Genomic DNA, 22273 nt, shown 5'->3' on the forward strand with positions numbered 1-22273 from the left:
TCTTAATTTAACTTTCTAATAGGGTGAGTGCCTGAAGAAGTTTCGTACATTCAAACCCATCACTACTCTCATAAAATAATTCTCAATCCTGAGCACTCCAGTTAATACAAAGGAAATCTCAAAATAATTAGTCTAAGGTCTAGAGTCAACTCTTTCTCTACTATCTAATTAATTCTCCCCTCTTCTGTGATCTAAAAATTCAGGCTAAACATATGCCTCGTATTTCACGTGGAATGCACTTTCTTCCTCAACACACACACCCCTTCAACAAAACGAGAACATGCTCATTGTTTAACAAGCACTCCCCATTTAGAGTAAAAGCAATTCCAAGGATCATTAAACGAGAAGCAGAAGGGCAGAAAATAGTACCTCGCTATCGTCGTGCCTGCATAAACGTCCTCGTTGCAGTGGTCGACAGGTGGCTTCACGGACAGTCCGTTTACCCTGACGTCTTGCGAGCTGAGGAAAGGCTTGACGGGCAACGCGTAGATAGGGTCACTGTAGACATTCCCCCCAGAATTATTTTCGTCAACGACGCTCGTGGGCAGATTACCACTGCTCCTAGTTTGCTGCAGCCTTGTATAGATCGGCTGAGAGTGGGTTCGCGAATGATGATGGCGTCGTTGATGATAGATCGCTGGCCCAACAGTACGTGTGCCCTTTAACACGTTCAACTGAGACTGGAACTGCGTCCTACGATCATCATGGTTCGCTTCCTGATGTCTGTTCTGTTGCTGACCGCACAAACTAGTAAGATTCGGATGCGAGTGCGAGTTCTGCGACTGCAGCTTGAACAAGGCGCCTTTCGTGGGATGGCGATGGGGAAAATGATGGACCTTCATTGGAGGCTGCTGAGGAGCATCCTGCAGCTGCTGGTGGTGCTGATGCAGGTGGAATTGACCCGAAGTTCGCTGCGTCTGGTCCTGCTGGCTTTGACGGACAGCGCTGAACTGACTAATCGAGTGATACGGGCGATCCTGATGCTGATGATGCTGATAATGACCCGCGACTTGACTGTGGGGTAACTGAAGCGGTTCTAGCTGTTGCGAGGTTGACTGGTGGTTATAACTACTCTGACGACGATTCTGCTCTGGCCTTTCCGAGGAACTTCGTAAGGGAGGCGGTGGATTTAATTGTTGGTAGACCATGCGTCTCCTTGCTGCGTACTGAGGAGATTTCACTACTTCTCGATACATGTCCATCACTATGTGAGTGAAGGGCTTTGATTGCAGACGAGTGCGACAGTACTCGGATATCACCTGGAAAAGAAAAGAAATTTATGTTAAACTTGAGTATGAAGTTTTTGGAGTTTTTTAAAGTTTCTTGGGAGGGTAGTTATTCTATTTCTAACAATTAGTGTTTACTGAAACCTCGTTTTATTTCTGTCTAGCCAAGGTAAATGTCCCAATAAGTAAACAACCTGAAACTGTATGTCCCCATACTTTAATCGAGGTTCCAGAAATTGAGGATACTAAAAATGAATAAAATTAACGTCAGTGTTTAGGTATGAGGACATGGTCAACTACGAGGACATTTACCTCATGGCTTTCTCAACTAAATTACCTGAAGTATGAAAAAAGAAGAAAGAAAAGCTATCAAGTATCTTGAAGCTGCAGTAGAAAAGACTATCACAGACAGACACTGCACAGCGGGACTCTCGACCATGGTTCATTGATCGACGCTGTTATCACGTTATCAGAAGATGGAAGCGAAGCAAAAGGGAACCATGTAGTTGGAAACTCGCAACTGGAACGACCAGACTATCAGGTCAAATTCTCTAATAGATTTACAAGTTGCATAGAAACGATACTGTTACGAGCCCCTCCTGGGCTTAATGAGATCGTGCATGTGTGTTTATCATGTTACCAACCGTCTGATTGTCCGATTCCGAAATTGCCGTCAGACTCTCTGGACAAACTATTAGTTCAGGAGGAACAATAGCTTCGACACCGAATTCCGTAGACTCGGCGAGCTATATCACAACGAGAGAAGCTACTCTATAAGTCCAACCTATTATCGTTTCATTGTGCCACCATTCTGCGACGACAATGGAGAAATAGATACGTGACTGTCTTTGGAGACAGTTCTGAAGAAAACACAAAGTCTATGGAAGTTCTTTCTTAATTTTTTTTTAAATTCAGTGTTGAAACAGTACTGATACAAAAATACTATCAAATTCTGCTTTAGATGATACTGAAATTAAATTCTTATTTTCCTGCGTATGAAATAATTAACGTTGCAAGGATTAACAATGAAATTAAGTCTCAAGCGCGCGTAGCATCGAATCAGAGAAATACAGATGTAAAATTTTTAATTACTTTATAATACAATCGTACTTCCTTATTAAGCTGCAATTATGAAAATTTGAGTCATAATTGAGAAGTAATTGGATCAGATATTTATTGATTCTGTCAAGAATATTCAATTGTCAGTGGAATTTTACAAATACTGTTCAGAAGCCAGAAGTAAATCAGTAATCTTTCTCCAAAGAGATAGGGAATATCTTAATCACTTCAAAGCTCGCAAAACGTCGCGCAGTTTAGATCCTCGGCCTAGATATTACATCGTAGTACCTTTTGGATAGCAAAAAGTCAATTGCTGGTGAGAAACGTAAAATCAATAACGCTAATTTATCGGAGGTGCTTGCGGAAGGACATCGCAGTTTGAGTTCCCAGTAAAGACAGTTGGGTTTAGATTAGGAAGAAATACGACTGAACCGTGAATACTTTTCGTATATTACATGAACTACATTTCGATATTAACTAAAATATCAACAAAATTCTACTCAGTTCTTCGAAGAACTATTTTAACGAAAAATTGAGGAGATCTTAATTCAAATCTGATTCAAATTAGGGAAACTAATTCTGTTGCTCTTTACTCTGTGTTTTCGCGAGGTATCTGCTCACATTCAACTCATGCCCTAATTTATTAGACACCTTATGCAATGTATAACCGCTGAAGAAGCAATGCCAACCTGAATCTAATCCAGGCCAACCGAAAAAAAACTTGTCCTAGATCTCTTACTCGTTCTTCCATGAAGAATCACCCTCAGCTTGCACTAGGATTTATCAAGCGCCCTATACAGTGGACGATCAAATAAAACGCGTCCACTGAACGCATAAATTATGGCTGATAGAGGACTTCTCTTAGAAATTGCCTGTGGAGGAATAAGTTTGCCTGCCGTAACCCCCTAACGCCTTGGGTTTTCATCAATTCCGCGAGCCATTCAGGTGCAAGCGATAAATTACAGCCACGGAACGAATGGCTTTATTAAAAGTAGCCAGCTTTAGGGTAGATAACGCTCGAAAATGATCCCTGTTAATCGAGGAATCTTTCCCTCATCTCCCATTGTCTATGCGAAACGCGACAAAAGTTTGTTTCTCAAACTTCGATGAAGAGTTACTCGAGAAGTTTGATTAACTTTGTTATTTTTCCGTGAACGGCGTGGGAATCCCGACAAATTTTCTTGGAAATCAAGTTGGCTGCACAATTTCACGAATGTACCTGACAATCTTAAAACGCGTTATTTTTTTCTATTGCGTTGCATGAAGCTTTTTTAATTTCATCTGGAAGTAATTTCATGTGTTGTTCGTATTTTGTAGCTAACAGTATTTCTGTTTTAATATTATTGTCAGAGATATAATTAAATCCTGTGAAAAGGTCAGGTCCGAATTACATACATGTGATTTTCTCCCTCTTCTCTTTCCACGAGTCGTACCAATGATAATATAATTAAAGGGAGCTTTCGTGTCCGCCTACACAAGCGCTCAAGTGCTCTCTGCGATCGCGTTAAGTTCGCCATACTCGCCTCCATTCGACGGATCGTTCTGCCCTCACGATCCTGGCGTTAATTAAATTTGTATCGGTATCGTGTGACGACAGCAGTGACGTCAGATATGGAATTGTATGATTCGCGAGCCTTTCCAGCAGATAATGTAATGAAATATCCCCATTAGAAGGGACCATTTTGCTAAAAAGTACCTATAAAAGTGACTTATTTGGAGAATTATTTGGTATTATGCTTAATAAGCTAGTACAAGCATTGGCAGAGAGTAGCAACGAAGCAATTACGAAGAAAAATATTTGTGTCTCCTACTATTCTTTACATTATTTGTTCCACCATTTTGATACGCTATTGATCTCAAAAGAAATGAAAGAACAGAGCAGCAAATGAAAATTTTATACACACGAGCATCAACTGAATGAACGAAAAAGATTCTAAATTTTATAATATTAATTTTTCTACACATTTTTTACCGATTTTCCAACGTTAAATTTATTTAGAGAGCTACGCAGTTCTGAATTTTGCCAATTAATTTCTTTTTCTGAATAGGTTGCAGAAGTTTGCTTTCAACCTTGGCCTACAATGGCCCACAAATTTCGAACACAATCCTGCTGCATTTTATCGCCAGGAAACTGCATTATTATTCCCGCGATCGTTTGGCCCGACGTTCTCCCTGTTGTTTGAACCATACATGCATCCGATTCAGCTCCGATGCAGCTGCATCTTCGAGCGTGCTTGTGATTCAAGAGCGCCTCGGTAGTTGTTCTTGGCTGCTACACGGGAATTAATTCTCTATTTGCAAAAACCCCCGACAGCTAGATTAATTAGCACAGAATATGGTGGCTCGCTGATTCTGATGAGAAACACTAATGAAGAGCTTAGATGCAACATCGCTGTCTATGTAGAATTAAAGTATTTTGATAGAAATCTGATGAATAATTGCAACATGAGAATACCTGACAGTCATTATAATGTCTTGAATTTTTCTTACAAAAGAGGCTAGTAATAATTAAATTCAAAGAGAGAATTCTATTAAATTTGTACAACAATTTTCTCTGCACAATTGCACGCGAACATGAGACTGAACAGTGGAAGGTAAAAAAGGGTGGTTTTCACCCTTCTGTCCGATCTCCACGACTCGACTCGTGATGGAGAGGCAAACAGGAACGGTAGAAAATAATTTCCAACGAATTTACAGACTTACATCGAGAAGATTCATCAAGGAAGCTCGTCGTCGAGGATCGGGTTCCGTCATAGCAGCTAAAACAGACTGAAGTGCAGACGAGGGTGAAACGGAAACCGTCCCCGTTAGCGCCGCGACTCGAGGCGTTGTGTCCAATAATGCCCTTCCCAGCGAGTACATCCACATCTGAAAGAAATGAAATTTATTAGCTGCAGAAAAATATTTTCCCTTGAACTCGAAGTTCTTTTAGATCAATCTCATTCAAAAAGTGTATTAAAACATGAATGAAGACTGCAGGGGAGGAACTTGATGAGTCTATTTTTTTCGATTTAATTTAAGCACTAATTATTGGACACATGCTCGTATAAGCTAATATTAGACTCGATCGAACGTGTTTTTCGCTTTAAATGTGGGATTTTGCATGCACCTCCACCAATTACCTTCCACAAACGAAAGTAAATATTTCGAGGTGCGATGAAATTCACACAGAATCGTAAATGCGGGTTAAAAAAGGCGGGTCGCTAATTTCCCGATAAACAATTTGCTCGACAATTCATGCACTGCTTAGTATTTCTCGTTCGAGCGGTTTTCGAGGCTATTTCGCGCCAAATTGTCGCATTGTATGGAACGTCATTACAGATCGGCCGCAATTAATTATCGAGTCGCGTGTGGATGGCGTTAATTTTGTCTGGAACAACGCTATTCAGGTAAAAAAGGCCACAGTCGAAAAGAGAAAAATGTGCTGTCATTTAGCAACGTTCGAACGAGCGCCCATTCGAGTAAACATTAAACTGAATGAAATTTCAAGAACGTGTGTATATTTCCAGCATCGAAGATCAAAGGCTACTTTAAAATTAAATATAAAGTATTATACCAACATGGATTTAAAATTTAATATTTCCATTTTTATATTAAAACAAAAATCGAGAAATTTATGTCTTTCTTTCTTTATTTATTATACGGGTAAAAGATCCAAAATTTCTCAAATGTCTCGAAGAAGCTCGTAAGATTAATAACACTTGGAGATTACGTATTAAAACATTATAAAGTGAAAGTAGGTATAAATGTATAGGTATATATTACTACGATCATTGTCTCAATAAATTCATTAAATTATTTTAGGTAAGACTGACCATGATAATATCAGGCAAATATGTATGCCAGTAAACCTCTTCAATTTGAATTTCAATCGAGAGTTGATCCTCAGACTTCATGAAATTCTCGCTCCTCGAGTCGCGTGACCCGCTAATTAACTCGGCGTGAAGTTAAAGCGGCGTGTAATTAGAATCACGTACCTTTTCTGAATCGGTGTCCGAATATACGCGACCCGGTCGATATTCCGGCGGCAGATAAGCCCGAGCAGTTTCTGGTGGTGCGAGTTGCAGCAAAACTCTACCACGTGGTGTCAGCTCCAACGTGTGAAGAGTCACCACTGGCCCAGCCCTCGAACCACCCACCACACCCCCATCTGAAACAGATTTTAATGAAACTGTTAGTTATTAGTTAGCACCTATAAGCAATACGTTTGTTTATTCGCGGGGCAACGAGTGCAGTGCTCGTTAAATGTCTATTTTTTCACGACCTTCTGTTAGCCTTGCGTCATTGATAAGCACAGCTAGTTACTCCTGTTTCCACTTTGTATATCAAAGTGCAAATTTGTCGGGCTTATTTGTAATTATCTAAGGACTCTTGTTATCCTCTCTTCACTATATTCAATAGTCTGTGTAAGAGAGTATCCTTAGACATTCTTGGACATTATATTAGACTCTATACTACATTCTACTCTAACCCTTAGATCAAACTGACACTCACCACAGTCATGTATGTATGTCAATTGTACTTACTACGTGCTGTCACATCGATTAACTTAATATTTAATTGTAACTGATATTGTAAATAGAAACGTTACCGAATGATATTATATTGTAAAGTATAATCGGTCTATGGTGTTTCTCACATGGGAATGCAACATTAATTTCATATGTTGGTTCAGAAAGTATCTTTGACAAATTGTGGTATCTTTGATAATTTAAAAGCAAATAGCTTGCCAGAAATTCGTCAGAGAGATTGCCCTTCGACAATTCTAGAGTAAGTGCTATGCACTCTGTCAGAGTCCTCCTACCACAAGACACTTTCACCCTCCCCACTCCATGGTCAGATCCTCCAGGAACAATACCCTTGTACTCTAGGCAATGCAACATGGGGTTGTCTGCCATCTCTAACATTCTCACGTCTGTGAACTATCACTCAGCAGGCACTCTATGACTACGTGACTTCGAGTCGCTAGCCATCCTCATGCAGAGTCCCTAAACGCTACAGGGACACTATGGGTCCTTTTTATCCTAAATTATCCCTAAATCCCTATCACAAACGAACCAATCTTAATTTTATTTCAAGCTGTGTCTGTGAAAACACACTATTTTTAAGGAACTTGTTTACAGATTAGACTGAATACTGAAATTAACAATTTGCACGTGATTAATATTATTTAGCAAGAACCGAGTTTGAAATTGTGTAAATGAGTAAACGAGAAGACAGTTCCTATATCTTTCTATAACAATCAGGGTTGCACCCACAGCCTGGGTTGTTCAGAATTAATTCCTCGAAGAATTCGACCAACTGACACGGCCACAGGTGCGCTTATCTCGAGTTTGCTAAAGGGCTAAGAGGAATTTCCTTGCAAATTGCCAGCTTTATTTACCGCGACCCTGAACCGCCAACACGCCACAGAATCGTTTATTATAGTATATGGCGGGAGCAGCCATTTAGCCAGTAAAACGATTCATCGAGCAATGGAGATAGAAAACAGAATCGAATCAGTTTCTCTGAGGAAATGGATCAAAGTTGAGAAGGACGCAAAGAAAAACTGCAGAAGCGGTAAAAGGGAATCTTCCTCGGCTGTTTTCATTCCCAGCCATTTTATCCTTCATCGCAGCTAGTGTAATCTCGTTCCTCCGATTTGCTGCCTCTATTTCCGTCATTCTAGGATCCAATTTGACTGCGTCACGTCTATCTAGCAGAGGCTGCTATCGAAATGGAGATATGTTTAGAGATTGGTGATCGATGTTGAATATTTCACTTGCAATGTTCCTTGTATGGTGAAAGGATGATAAGGCTTCTCGTAGATGCTAGATAAACAGGCCTCTATTAGGTGAATTGATGTTAGATTACACTCTTAGCTTAATTATTCTTTCTTACTACGTTCCATGACGAAGCACAAATGGAAGATTAACAGACCACGCAACGTAAACTCCATTATTAAGAATTAAATTTAAGAAACATGTAAGGACTAGAGTGTTTAGTACGTCGTAACAAGTAGAGATGAAATCTTGGCTACTTCAAAGTGTGTCAAATTCTACAATACGGTACAGTTTTAGAAACTCTTAGTACCCTGTAACAAATTCGACATTTCATTCCAGCAATTCAGTAACTACCTCGAAATTAGTATATCCGGATTGTTTGAAATATATCAGCAGGTTGGAGCAAGTTGAAATGGTTCGAAACATTTCTAGGCATCCAGGGAATATAGTTATTGGATGTTAGAGAATTTCTGCGCGCGACATGAGCAAAACGCGAATTTCAGCGTCAAAAGGCTTCCATAAAGCCAAGTGTCCATCTTCATTGGTGCAAAGGACACTCTGTCGTTCTCGGAGGATGCACCTCGCTTCTACTGAGCCACTAAACGAATAGTCTAGCTGGGAATATCATTTGTCCTTTAGCATTGCTGCAGGTTCACCATAATTTGCCATTCAGCCGTTAATTTCGCGCGTGTTGCGGACATTAACAGCCTAACGATCGGTTGAAGCGTCTTGACAAGGGGAACAGTCGTTACCCTCTCCCTGACCTACTAATTTAGGTGTTCGTTCAAGCTACTTTTTGCGATTGAAAAATTCCAAGAAAATTAAAGCACAGCTCTGGGAACAAGTTTCACAACTTGACGTTCATGGATACTTACAGAGACTTTTTATATTTGTCAAAAAAGTTCAGAGAGGAAATTAATGGCTGGAAGATCGTTCAATGGTAGTAATCATGTACTATACTTTTGTGGTTCTCCATGACGAAGGAAATTCTTGTGTGTAAATTTTTAACGTCATTTTAAACTCGCTTTAAGTCTCCCTTCCATTTTAGTGATTCCTTTAATATTATAATGTTTGCGTCTTCCGCATTAAAATATAATTAAATTGAAGTAGCATTACGAGTCGTTAACGGAGATTTATATGTATGAAGTCCAGTGATTTAAAATTTAGTGGTAAAAATTGAGAAGTAAATATACGACAACGAAAACTAAATATAATAGTAGTTCCCTTGCACCGGAAGCAAGTCGAAACTAATTGCACCGTAATGTGACGCGAGAGATGCGTTAGGATGAGAATGCATTGTAACAGCTGCGAAACGTATTAATTCACAGAAGCAGATATTTGGAATACAATAATTCAGATTAAATTTTTGTAATATTTTAAATCATTGAACAAACAGCCGACTTACTCTATCACTTAACTAGAAACTTTACTGCTCTGTATTATTATAAAATGTTATATAAGCAAAATTTCCTGGGGGTGAAATATGTTATTTTCACGGTCGATAAAATATGTTCTCATCTAAAATTCAATCGTACGCAGCAAAAAGCAGCACAAATACTATTTTGCATATTTTCCGTGGAAACAGCTTTTTTTTTAGATCCAAGATTTTCAAGATTAATGATCACTATATTATCTATTAATAAACATAGCTGAGAACAATTTTCATCGTGTGCATCGTAATAAATTATTCATTGTGTGCTAAAGATCACAATGATTCTAAGAGAGCAACATTACTTGATTTCCTTGGGTATGTAAAAATTCACGCAATTCCCGCGGATTTACATCGAAGCGCAATGTTTTCGCTACTTTTTTCTTTCGGTCGCGGGAGGACTTCCACGAGATTTTCATATTCCCTGCACCCACGGTTACAAAAGAGTACCAAAACGTGCGACCTTTTCAAAGGAAGAACAGCAAACAAACGACACGTCGACCGCTTTTCAAAGTTCGCGAGGTGTTCTGTTGCTCGTTAAATTCTACCACCGAGATTAAAATCCCCAAGACCCTTGCAACAGCGGAGAACACATGCATCAAAAAGGAATTAATGCAACGAGTGCAGCTATCTGGAAATCTGCGTTTCCTATTTTACATTTGATAATATTGTGAAACTTGCCTCCTTTTTGTAAATAAAATACACGCTGATAATTACCTACATGTATGAAGAATAATTACACTACAATTTTTTTCAAAAGATAACTATTAATAGACATAAAAAATAAATTAAACGAATCAAGTTCTGTCCAGATTTCTAATGAAATCTTGTCAAGAGATACTTTGCCTACTCACGATTACAAGAGTAGCAACCCTCGACCGAAAAACGACATCAAGATTGTTTTCGAGATTCATTGCAATACCGACGTCACAGCCGTCTATTTCACTACTACATCGCTCCTCCACCCTCTCTCTACGAATCTACAGGGTGAATCACATGTTTCGGTCTTCTGAATAATTTTCATAAAAACACAAACCTACGTAAAATATAAAAAAAATCTACTGTACTCAACTCGTAGGATTTGAATTGAATTACATATAATTTCCTCTGAGCTGAGCAATTTTATAACGATATAATCACTGTGCAGCAAATGTACTACGCTGGCTGGTCAATTCGCGTAATTGAAGTTCACCTTCAATTACATGTGCATGTAATTATATTTTTTCACAATTCTGTACTGAATGTCAGAAAATAATAAATATCAAGATAGATGACTGTTCTATATAAAAGTAAATTTGTCCAAATGAAAATAGTTAATGGGTAGAAGGTGCTTTTTCGTGGATCTGTCAGACATATCAAAAAAGACTAAAGAACTGTAACGAATTCATTAATATTGGAGGCAATTAAGGCGATCCAATCGTTTGATTCACCCTGTACAATACGGTGGCAGAGCAGAGAAAGATGAGGATATATCTCTGTGTAGTATGTACAGACCATGGACATTGATGGATAGTCTCCTAGAACTCTCCGTTCCTGTCCGTCCTATTAAACGCTACCTACTCCACTGACCATTCGAAATCTCCCTCCAACTATCGTTTTCTCCCTCTTCGAGTCACCCCTACCGTGGCCCTGGAGGCTTAGCATATTTAGTGCTCGCTCTAGGGCTATTGTTCCTCACGGCTAATTTGGCATTCTAGTTGGCCGACGTGCACTCGCAGCCGACAGAAGGTTGAATAATAAAGGCGTGTTTACGGTGGGTAGGGCTTCCTTCAAGAAGCGAAGCTCTAAAAATGGAGCACGCGATTTTTGGGTTAGTAGAATAACTGAGAGGAAATTCTACTGAATGTTGACTAATACTGGAAACTAAATAAAACTTGTTGATATATCTTATGCAAAGATTAAAAAAAATTTCTAAAAAAGATGTGAGGTATTTCTAGGGAAATTCTTAAATTATTTTCATGTGACAGACACGAAATAAAAATGTAAAAATTATTTTGCATGATTTAGGTGGCTTTCTTCTACGTCAATGTCCCGTACCTTGACATTATTTCATAATTGATATATACATTGTCCCCACTCGTGAACCTCTGCGATCAGTGCAGCGGAAAGTTATGCAAATTAAAAGCGCTCGAGGAATTCCAGTTATTTTCACGCTTGCCCTTACAAAATGAAATTGTAGCCACTTGGAAAGCGAAATCTACACTTTTACTTATTGGAATTCATGCAGCTTATACTTCACCATTGTTACCATATTTCGCACAATAGAACACATATTTTTGTAGAATAAACAATGTTCTTATCCAGCCACTCTGGAGCAAAAAAGCTATAAGAAGCAGCAGAATTAAAATTTTTAAGGCATCAGCTACTTGAATTATCCTAAGTCAACGTAAAATCTGCAAGTTACACGAAAACGTCGGCGATTGAAAGCCAAGTAGTTTTTTGGCGTTATCAACTATAAATTGATGAAAGAAAGATTACAAAGTTTTGGTCGATTATGCTAATGATATCCTACGCTGGCTCGTCGCCGAGTGGCCTGAGAATAAGCACCGTCGCCATCGGCGAATTTTTCTTCCGTTTCATCGCGAACGAAAAGGGACGTGTCAGTGTCAGGAATTTGTTAATAGCATTTATGTGGTCGATAGAATTTATGCTTCCTTGGGAAAATCGTCCGTTAACGCGCAATACTAAGTCATTTCCATACAAATTCTTTTCTTTCCTTTTCAGCACATTTTGAAATATTTCGCTTCATTTTCAAAACAATAAATGTACTTTTCAATTCTGCCTAAAAATCTATTGGCAGTGTACTGCCTTTTTCAGAAGCAACTAAAAAACGGGCGAAATTAGCTATGGAAATATAAAACACTCCCTGTGTATAAAAAAAAGTACTCTTTCAACCACAATAACCAAAAAAAGGTCCAATTTGTGTGCAATGTATACCAAAAGACTGCATGAGAGGTATTGAAAAAAGTTTTCCTCGCTCAAAAAAAATAACTGTAGTCAAAAACGAGTTCTCCAGTTTCATTCTCTATTTTCAAAATGTAATCTCGTTTCCCGACCAAGAATACTTAACACCACTTTGTTTGCGCTTAGATTCATTTAGAGTACTATTTTTTCAACACTGCGAGAGTCACTGCAGAGTCAAAAGTATGTCACTGGCGATTTAAAAAATTTTTTCACTTTCGAGCAGCTTTTCGGTTGCTTCCCAAGACCTTACCCTTTTCAACATACCTAATTGCTCCAATTTTAACACGAAAGTTCGCAAAAAGTATTTCGTGTCACGTGTTTCAATTTGTCAGGGTCCCTCAAAAGGCTTTCGATTCAGAGGAAAAATTGCCATTTAGTGAAAGACAGGAATTAGACTAGAAATTAAGAGGAATTTACTTGAATTATTAATCTGAAGTTGCTAGATTCATTTCTCGCCACGTTCTGCTGTTTCAGCGGTCTTTGAAACACTCGGAGTGTGCAACTTTCTTCTGAGGGTAGTCTCATGTTTCGCCTGTGAAATTGTATAACCAGTGCACGGAATGCACACAACAAACTACTGTGCAAACAGGCGTTCTACGTAAAAAAATAATCAAATTCGTTGCTTAGATGATCAAGAAATATCTATTGACTTGAAAACTATGCAAGAAATTACTGAAAAGAGGCTGGAACTAGTATAAACGAATTTTCGATGCAAAGAAATTTCAATGCAATTGCAGAGCCAACAATAAGAGCATATCTCCAGACAAACTTGAGAAGCGAGTATTTTACAAGGACATAGAACATCTTTCATGTCTATATCCACCAGGAAATGTTCGCAAGAATTTCGTACAGCTTCCCTGTAACGTAATGTGCGTAATGACGTACTCCTATTGACTATACACTTGACGTTAAATCCACTCCAGTCGGAGATCCTCGAAACCATCTTCCGCAAACTCTCCCAAAGGGACACTTCGACCCTCATCACCGAAGTTCACGATCCCCAAATTACCATCAGTTCTCCATGACGTATAATCGCGTCAAAAGGGGGACGAATGAACGTCAAGGTTGATTCAACGCGAGCCTTTTATCGACGCCGTCTGGTCGACAAACCAGACGTGTCTCTGCTAACGAAAGAGAATACGCGAAAATTAGAAATCCCCTTAGGGAGTGACGGCCAGCATTGACTGCTACTTTACTCGGCGAGTAAATATTTAGCCACGGACTGGCCAGGCGGACGGGTAAATGACGAAATAAGGACGAGAAGCCATTAGGCTACTATCTTGCTCCAAGAGCGAACGGGTCGCTCACCCCTGTCCTCTCAACCCCTAAAGCCCCAGCTCAAAGAGCTGAACGAGATGAGGGCACCTGGCTGGCGGCATACCGCTGTAAAATGTGCCTCGTTTTACACACATCTCCTGCGACCTCTCTTCCGCCTTCGTCTACCACTCCGAGGGGGTGTGTACGTACACCCCTTTGGCGAAAGGGATGGGAAAAGCTTTGACGGGAGGGACGATTGTTCGGCAGAAAGCAACGATTAAAATCGGGTGTGAAATGCGACGAGTCGGCTGCTCCGAATGCATCCTGCGTCTTGCAAATTTTTCTGCGGCTCGAACAAGACTGGGGTTCAAATTTCAGACAGGTTTTGAAATAGAAATATATGTGTAGGAATAAATTTATATATAATTCAAGGGTTAACGAATGCATGAGCAGATTATTGTTGAGTAATATTATCTTTGCATTCTGACATCCTTTAACTTTTTTGGTTGTGCTCTCTCCCTTATGGTGCCACGGTTTTTATTTAGGACTGAGAAAGGACTGAGAATACTTAATAGCAAGACTCTGAGAAATTTTAGAGGAAGATGAATTTTATACAGATATTAGATCTAAATAGAAAAAACTTCAATTTCTTCTTTAAATAATGTTCAATTGTATCAATTTTCTACTTTGCACAAAAATGTGAAATACAGATAAAAATAGTTTCGTAGGATGATTTGATTATTAGAAAAGTGTTGTACTATAGCGTCCCACGAGTAACTCTACTCTTCTCTGAAGAGATTCCATAGGATGCTGGTAGGATCGTGAATGAGAAAGACGATTTTGAATGGGCTACTTTGGTGTAGGATTCGAGAGGAGCGCATCTCGAGGTAATTAACGGTTGGGGATGGAATCACCAGACGCACTGGGATTCGCTACTGGTTATACAGCTCGATAGATGAAGAGAGATCGAGAACAGTGCTTGAGTGCGCAACGCAAAGTCCCTCGCATGGGCGAATCAACGAGTAACGTGGCGAATTCGAGTTAACATCGTTGAGCATTGTTCACCGAATCGAAACATGATTACTACTAATTTGTGGTTGAGAACTCTTCATCCTCCAACTAGGTATGGAGACGAACCGAGTTTCCGGAGGAAAAGTTTTATAGCTTTGTTTGAACAAATTTCAAATTAAAATACGGAGTCCTACCTTAATATTTACTGCAACTCCAAATTAATAAAATACGATATGAAAAAGGAGGGTAATGAATGCAACATATCTGTCAAATAAAATATACCTCCCAGTACAAAGAGTTAAGCTGAAACTTCTGTTTCTGAAACATGGAAGTTAAATTGCTATTTTTTGCTTCCTATTACTCGTGCCATGAAATGGTTACTTTCAGAATTAATTATTACAGTGTACCTACATAGGTAATAACGAATCCCATTAAGCGTGTTAAAATAAATATCGGATACGGAAAAACATGCTCAAAAGACAGGTATTTAATTTCCTCGTATTGAAATATGGAAATAATTATCGCAAAGTAACATCGTTCATTTTTTAATACTTTAAAGAAGAATAGAATATTTGTGAAAGAAAGAAATTCTAATTTTAATTATGTTTAGAAAAATACGAAAATCTATGGCATCTATGAACAGATTATCTATAAGAGAAATACTTTGTCATATTCATTAGTAATTCCATGCCACACAAGTCTCTAAAAATGACGAATAATCAATAAAACGGAAATAGATGTCGAATGGCAGAGGGGGGCTGTTGAATCATCCCTGGCGCGTGTGTCTCCTTTTGAAACTGATTTCTCTTTTATCCGAATTTCAAGTCACGTAATACTACGCGACTCATTGGCATGTTAGGAAGTGACACTGATATCGAGCACAAGGCGAGGATCATAAGCATGCCTTCTAACTCCTAAGGGATCTGTTCTTGGAATGATTGTACAGTACAACTGTAGTTGATTATTCTTAATTAATAATTGATTGTCTTTTCTCAGAAACATCAATTAGTCATATAGGAAAAATAGTGATTGAGTTATTTAAGTGCAGAGAATTTTCCAAGAACATTTTTAACCAAGCTCCGCCCTTTTGTCACGCAAACGTTTCCATCATTCTCTTTTGTCTGTTGCGTTTTGTACGCCCGTCAGTTTCGACGTCTCATATGTGCGAAATATTGTATCGAGATAACGCCAAGCGAAAACTTTTTCATTCACTTAGCACAGCCGATATTTCATGCAACCGTAGTGAACGAGAAAATGTTCATCGGAAAAATTGATACACTGTGTCGTCACTCTACTGTGCTTTCCATATACATATTCCTGAGTGACATAGATTCGTGATTTTGTGGCGTTTTTGCGATTAAAGAAAATTAAAAAGAGCAAAGAAGTAACATTCCACAAAATTCTCATTTTTTACAGTTCCACCTAATTTTTCAGTTTTTACACATCATTTCAGTATACACATTTCGGGAGACGTACGAAAAAATAAATGTGAATATGGCGTAGTGGAAACCAGCTCACATTTACTGGGATTAACTACGTTGAAATTGCTCCTCATCCTGCATCGAGCTGCATCCCTGTATCTGGTATGCACGCTTAATTCGCCTATCTCGTTGATTATAAAATTAAACAAAATAAGCAGGTAGGTATATCGATCCTCAGTCGTTGGAATAATACTCACTGACAACTTTAATTTCTATTAATGAGAGAAAATCGAGACAAACAGCGACCCAAACCTGGTACGATGCAGTCACAGTGTCTATATCAACTGTAGTTTTAATGTTTAATATAAAGAATATCCATACACTAGAAACGAATAAAATTCTCTTAATAATTCTTTCTTAATAATAAAAAATCTCCTAATGAGCAAGTACGATAGACAGTAGATAACAAATCCTAAAAAGGTCTTCTATGCTCCTCGAAACATAGACAACGAAGTGTTAACAGCTAACTACGACGAGAGCTCATATGTTGGGATTACGGTGGCTGCTACCCTTTTCATCTCTATCGAGCAGCTTGACTCCGCTTACATGCTGCCACGATCCTCACAATGTTTACAGAGCACAGTGTAATGGGTATCAGATACTGAAACGTGTATTTTACAGCCAGGGAGTGCAAACTTTGCGTGTCTCTATTCGCTGATGTGTGAAGAGCTCCAGGTTATTGCCGCGTTTTCGACGTTCCTGCGATTGTGCAACCTCTTCTCAGGAATTACCAACGTGCAAGAAAAACAGGAGGAAAAAGGGAACAACAGATCCCTTTTGATTTTATGATAGATACGGGCAACTGATGCAAGAATAACCACGTTGGACCTACATCAGAGATACTCCAAACGAGAGGAATAGTTCTGATCCTCTCTTGAGTTAGTAAAAACATTTTATTCGAGGTAAATTTTTGAGAGATTTTAGAACTTACAGAGAGTAGACAGTATTTGCCTGAGAGCAATTTATACGTTGATAAGTCATTATTTCCTCGATGACAAGAATGGAGAAAAGTGAGAGGATTAGGAATAGCGATAAATTTACTACAAGAAAATATTGTAGGTAATTAGACGTACATCAAGAGAAAAGAAAAACTGGTATCGAAATTAATAATAAAATTTGTCTGCAACCAATGAAGATTAATCTTCATCAACGTCCACGAAAGTACAGTCTTAAAGAACCCAGAAATTTGAAAAGTACTTTTAATCTTCCCCTCCTAACGTGGAATCCTATAATAACGAGTCAGCGCTGCACTTCGTTGATTATTCAACAACGTGGAGGATTCGAGGCAAGATGGTCTTGTCCGAAGAATGGCGAAACGAACAGAGATATTTTTAAAGTACGCGTCCATGCGTGGTTTACATACAGAGACCATGTTTACGGGACGTCGAATGGTGACGCCTCGCCGACCGTATTGTGTCCAGAGACTTTATTAAAGTCGTACTTAAACATCGCACGACGCTAAGCTCGTATCCAAAGGCGTCTCGCGCGGAATTTCTGAATGCATCTAATTCGAGGAATTCCATGCACCACGAGGGAGGAGACTTTTATTCGAGGGAACATCGCGTCTGTGACGAGTGACAGACACTACTCGCGCTGTATGCTAGCGAGAGTGTACTTAAAGCAGTCGCTGAAAAGTTTCAGGCGGTCTTCGACTTGCAAATTCTTCAGAATGCATTTCGAGGATGATTTACTGGATCGAGACGCTGCAATATTAATGAAGTTATTTTTAATGAATTCAGTTTTTGAAGCTCTCGACTACGTTTGGGAAAAAGGAGGAACATTAAGTTGCTTTTGAAAGGTTGAACGATCTTCAGCTAGGTCTGAGACACTCAACACTCAGCTACTATTAACAAATCTTTAAACTCAAAAATTCCCATGCACCCTACTTTCACAGCCTACTGATCGATCTACAAATAATAAATCTGGGAATCGAGTAAATTAAACCATGAAGAAGATCAAAAATCAAAGTCAAAGCATTACAAGCAATGTCGACAAATGTTTCTCGGTGATACACTATCAGCCAAGGATCGCAATCAAAATTCCCGCGAGGATAGCCGAGAGGCAACCGGAACAGGAATATGGAGCAAACGTCCCGACGCTTCTAGGCCGCTATAATTCCTCGAACGTCATCTTCGCGCGCTCACTGGCCGAATGCAAGGACGAATCCTTGGCATTCTAAGCTCGAGGAGCCTGTATGCAGAGAATAGCTCGCGCTGTACGACCCTAGTGAGTCAGCTATGCGAACGACATCGTGCTCGCATGCAGGATGCCTCCTGGCAATTTCAGGGGAACCTAAAGAGGGATGTCGGATTGCCGGGATTGTAAACACGTCTATTAAGCCGTGCACGCGAGTAAGAACCGCGTGTACACGATTGGAGCACGTAATCATACGCGCCAATGCTTTTAAGTACATTGTATCATCGCTGTGCTCACATGTAGTCGTTTCACATTCTGTTATCTATTTAAACTGTATCTCTAAGTTTTTTTGTGGAGCATTGACTCATTTCTTTCTGAGGTTCTTAGTTTTTTATATTTTTAGCAGAATTTGTGATTCTTTGAGAATTCTCAGTATTCTATCTGTAGTATTTCTTTGAATATAAATTTGTCGTTATTGTCATCATTTTTCAGAATTTTTTTCACTGTTTTCAGTTACAACTTTGACAAAGTAGGCAAAGAGTTGTGAGTTTATAGAATATACAGAATTTCTGAAATAGTGATTTATGAAATAGAATGTTTTAAATTAGAGTTCGTGTTCTCGATGATTCGGATGTGTATCAAGTGAGATCGTTCTCTGAATGGAGCACTGAGTTATTTTAAACTCTGCACTGTGCTTCCTTGATTCCATGCGAGGCTAAATATACAACTTGACAGAGCGTCGGTGTCACAATTTTAAAATAACTTCCATGGAATAAGGATTGTAATATGCTGATATTAATACATACAGCTGATAAAAACTACTGAATTTAATTTATTATAACAATTAACTTACTTAATTTTTTTAAATATCTTGTACAACGGTCTGTCAATTAAATTGAATTCAGTTAGTGTTCATTTTGAATATTACTAAATCATATTATAAATATTAATTGTTTAATTAACTATTTCAAAATATTAGTAGTTATAAATAATGCTATGTTTGATTCAGACAGAGTCCATGAATAACACCCTGCAATTCATATGAACACTTAATAATTTAAGTATTACTTTTAATAATATTTGAGTATAGTATCTCCTTCATTTTATACGAATATTTCTGAGCAACAAATCCGGTATGGTCTAGTGGCTAGGATACCTGGCTCTCACCCAGGAGGCTCGGGTTCGATTCCCGGTACCGGAATGCTTTTTTGCATTTTTCCAAACTGAGAACCCAATTCCAAATCAACTAATGCAACCAGAAACACCTATCTTCACTCATATTTTATGTATCTACCACCCTTATTTTTCAAATAATTCAAATATACACCAGAAGAAAATTATGCACCATTCCCTCCATCTAAAAAAATACATAAAACAATTTCCTGCTTCAAAAATTGACCAATTTCCTAATCTGAACCCAACAGCAACAGTGCCAATAAATATGAATTTATAAAGTCTCTGATCCCCCTTCACCATTCTGCTAATCTTTCCCACTAAAGATACCTCTAAACCACGTAACCATTACTATCAGCATAAATAGTCCCAAGACACTTCATTACACACCTAAGAACGTATTCAACATACTTGCAAGCAGAGTACGCTTCGATCGTTTGCGGGAATTTGCAGCCACCATAAACCAGAGTGCCACCAAGAGAACACTTTGACCTTAGGAAAGTAGAATTGGAAAGTAGACACCTCTTCTCGCAGAATGCATCAGCGGGCAACGGTTGCAGATTCAACGGTACCCTGACGGTCACGTTTCTCCACGCCCTGTGATTATTGAATATTTAACGTCGCTCGGCCGCCGTTTCGACTTCCTGATTCGTAATCGGCGTGATCGCGCGATTTAACATCGCTCTCGAATGGCCTTTGTCCTGAGATTTAGCGTTATCGATCCGGTCAGGGTGGCAACCCTGATAATATTCAATCTACTACTCCACCTACCACGTCTCGACCAAGGATGTGCAGGATTATGAAAATGTCTGATCGGTAGGGGAATTTTCTTGGGGATCGGGACGAGATCTCGAAATCTTAGGGATCCTGAAAATGTTCGGGATTTCTGAAGAAGTTCGAGATTCTAGAACAAGCTCAATGAAATATATGGGGTGTTAAAAAAAGTGTTTCAAGATTTAAAAAAAGAATTCTTAAAATTTGATCACCGGAATGAAAAATTCTAATATTTTGGGGAATCCTTGACATTTCGAGAAACTTGGGTATCTTGAGTTATCCCGAAATCTTCGAGATCCCATCCCATCTCGAATTTCGGGATTCCATCTCAAGTATTGGGATTCCAACATTTTTAAGATCCCACACATCCCTGGACTCGACTCACTTTCCGCGACTGCCAGTTGTGCGTCGATCTATCACGCGACTAATAGATATTTATCAGCCTACATAATGATAGACTTTAAGCTTAGTAAACGGCGGAACAGGGGAACGCAGGAAATGCCTGCTTACTGGCCGAGATGCATGCTAATACTACTGATTCATCGCTCCGAGTCGCATTGTAATCTGCGACGCTACTTACACCATCTACCTTGTTTTGCATTCTGAGGAAGACCACGGGGAGTATCGTGGATTGTCTAATTGATTATATTGTTAATCTTGATAGCGTGCTCGCTATTCTTGTGGTAATGAGCTTCTTGGTCGTGGATGCAGAAATCAGCAGATGTAATGGTTTTTTTAATGGTAATTTTGGTCTATTGTTTTGGTTGCGACTCGCTGTGGCTAGCGAATGGATGAAACTATAGCTGGTAGATAAAATTAGTCTGACAGTAGATGTATGGATGTGGAAGAAGAAAATTGATGAGGAATATTCTTGCTTGATTCGGTCAGAATGTTAGAAGGCCTTGGAAGAATGAAGATAAGAAGAATATCTTTGGATTATCACATGCTTAATGAGATAGTGACATCATTGGAGACCCTATACACAAAATTTGTATATTATATTATTCTGTCAATTATTGTGTTTGATAATTATAGTTTCAGTGTTTTGTGTGGAACTTGTGCAACTTCCAACTTTGGAATTTTAGTGATTTTGTAGTGTACGATGTTAAAATGTATTAATTCTCACTTGATAGGAAGAGGTCCTGGAGGGCCTGGGCAGCCTGGCATAGGAGAGCCCATGTTTCGGCAGCGGCGAGTCCTGTTCCTCGCAGAGCAAGTACATCCCCTGCTACAACAGCCAGACCAGGTCCTCCACTTGGGTCGGTTTGCATCCTGGACAACAAACAAAATTGTATCTTTTAGTCACTTAATTTAGCGTGTATAATTCAATCTTTACTCATAATATCACCAAGTACTTAAAAGAATGTTTAAATTGTAATAAAGGACCTTGTATGATAATTAAACCAAAACTCAATGTAAGGTGCTTAATCGATTAGGAAGTTCTGAACATACTAGTTCTCCTTTAATATTGAAGTATACGGAAGTTAAATTCTGTTAAACTGTCAAACTTCCATTCTTGTAATCCTCCTTAAATGGATGAAAATAAGGAAATTAATATTAGCTAAGGCAGTTTACTATCTGATACTCTCGGTTTATCCACCTCTTTTGTCCCATAGCCATCATCTCCCTGGCATTAATTAATGCACAGTCATCGCCGCAAAAGACTCGTTAATTAGATCGTTTCTGTATACCGAGGGAAAATAATTTCAATCATTTTATACTTTATAAATCGTGGAGATCATTCAGCTTAGAATTTCCAAATGTTTAAACATTTTAACTCTACCTTTACTTAAACTAACAAGTATAACAATTGGGAAAATTAATACATACTTTACCTGGAATGACTAGTTTAACAGTTTGTACGCTAATGCTATTACTCAAGCTCAATTTGGAATAGCTCGTTCACCGCTTAATTTAATTCATTATCGAGTATCGAGGCGTCAGGATAGTAATTTCAGTGGCTTAATTGGCTCAATAATACAATTTGCAGGCACAATAAGA

At 38.8% G+C, this 22273-nt stretch overlaps 1 protein-coding gene and 1 non-coding gene across 2 annotated transcripts in view; one reads left to right on the forward strand and one right to left on the reverse strand.

Moving 5' to 3' along the window:
* Nucleotides 1-21543, reverse strand: part of LOC143182556 (uncharacterized) — a 34122-nt gene extending 12579 nt beyond the window's left edge. The window contains exons 1-4 of the mRNA XM_076383604.1: nt 21399-21543; nt 6263-6435; nt 4989-5153; nt 370-1259 (exon numbers count right to left, since the gene is read on the reverse strand). Coding sequence (XP_076239719.1) covers nt 370-1259; nt 4989-5153; nt 6263-6435; nt 21399-21543 — 1373 coding nt within the window. The remainder of the gene's footprint in view (nt 1-369; nt 1260-4988; nt 5154-6262; nt 6436-21398) is intronic.
* Nucleotides 19455-19526, forward strand: Trnae-cuc (transfer RNA glutamic acid (anticodon CUC)). Its single transcript has one exon. It is a non-coding gene; the product is annotated as a tRNA-Glu (tRNA).
* Nucleotides 21544-22273: the final 730 nt, after the last annotated feature.

Source organism: Calliopsis andreniformis, chromosome 8 (genome assembly GCF_051401765.1).
Source record: "Calliopsis andreniformis isolate RMS-2024a chromosome 8, iyCalAndr_principal, whole genome shotgun sequence".
Lineage (NCBI taxonomy): Eukaryota > Metazoa > Arthropoda > Insecta > Hymenoptera > Andrenidae > Calliopsis > Calliopsis andreniformis.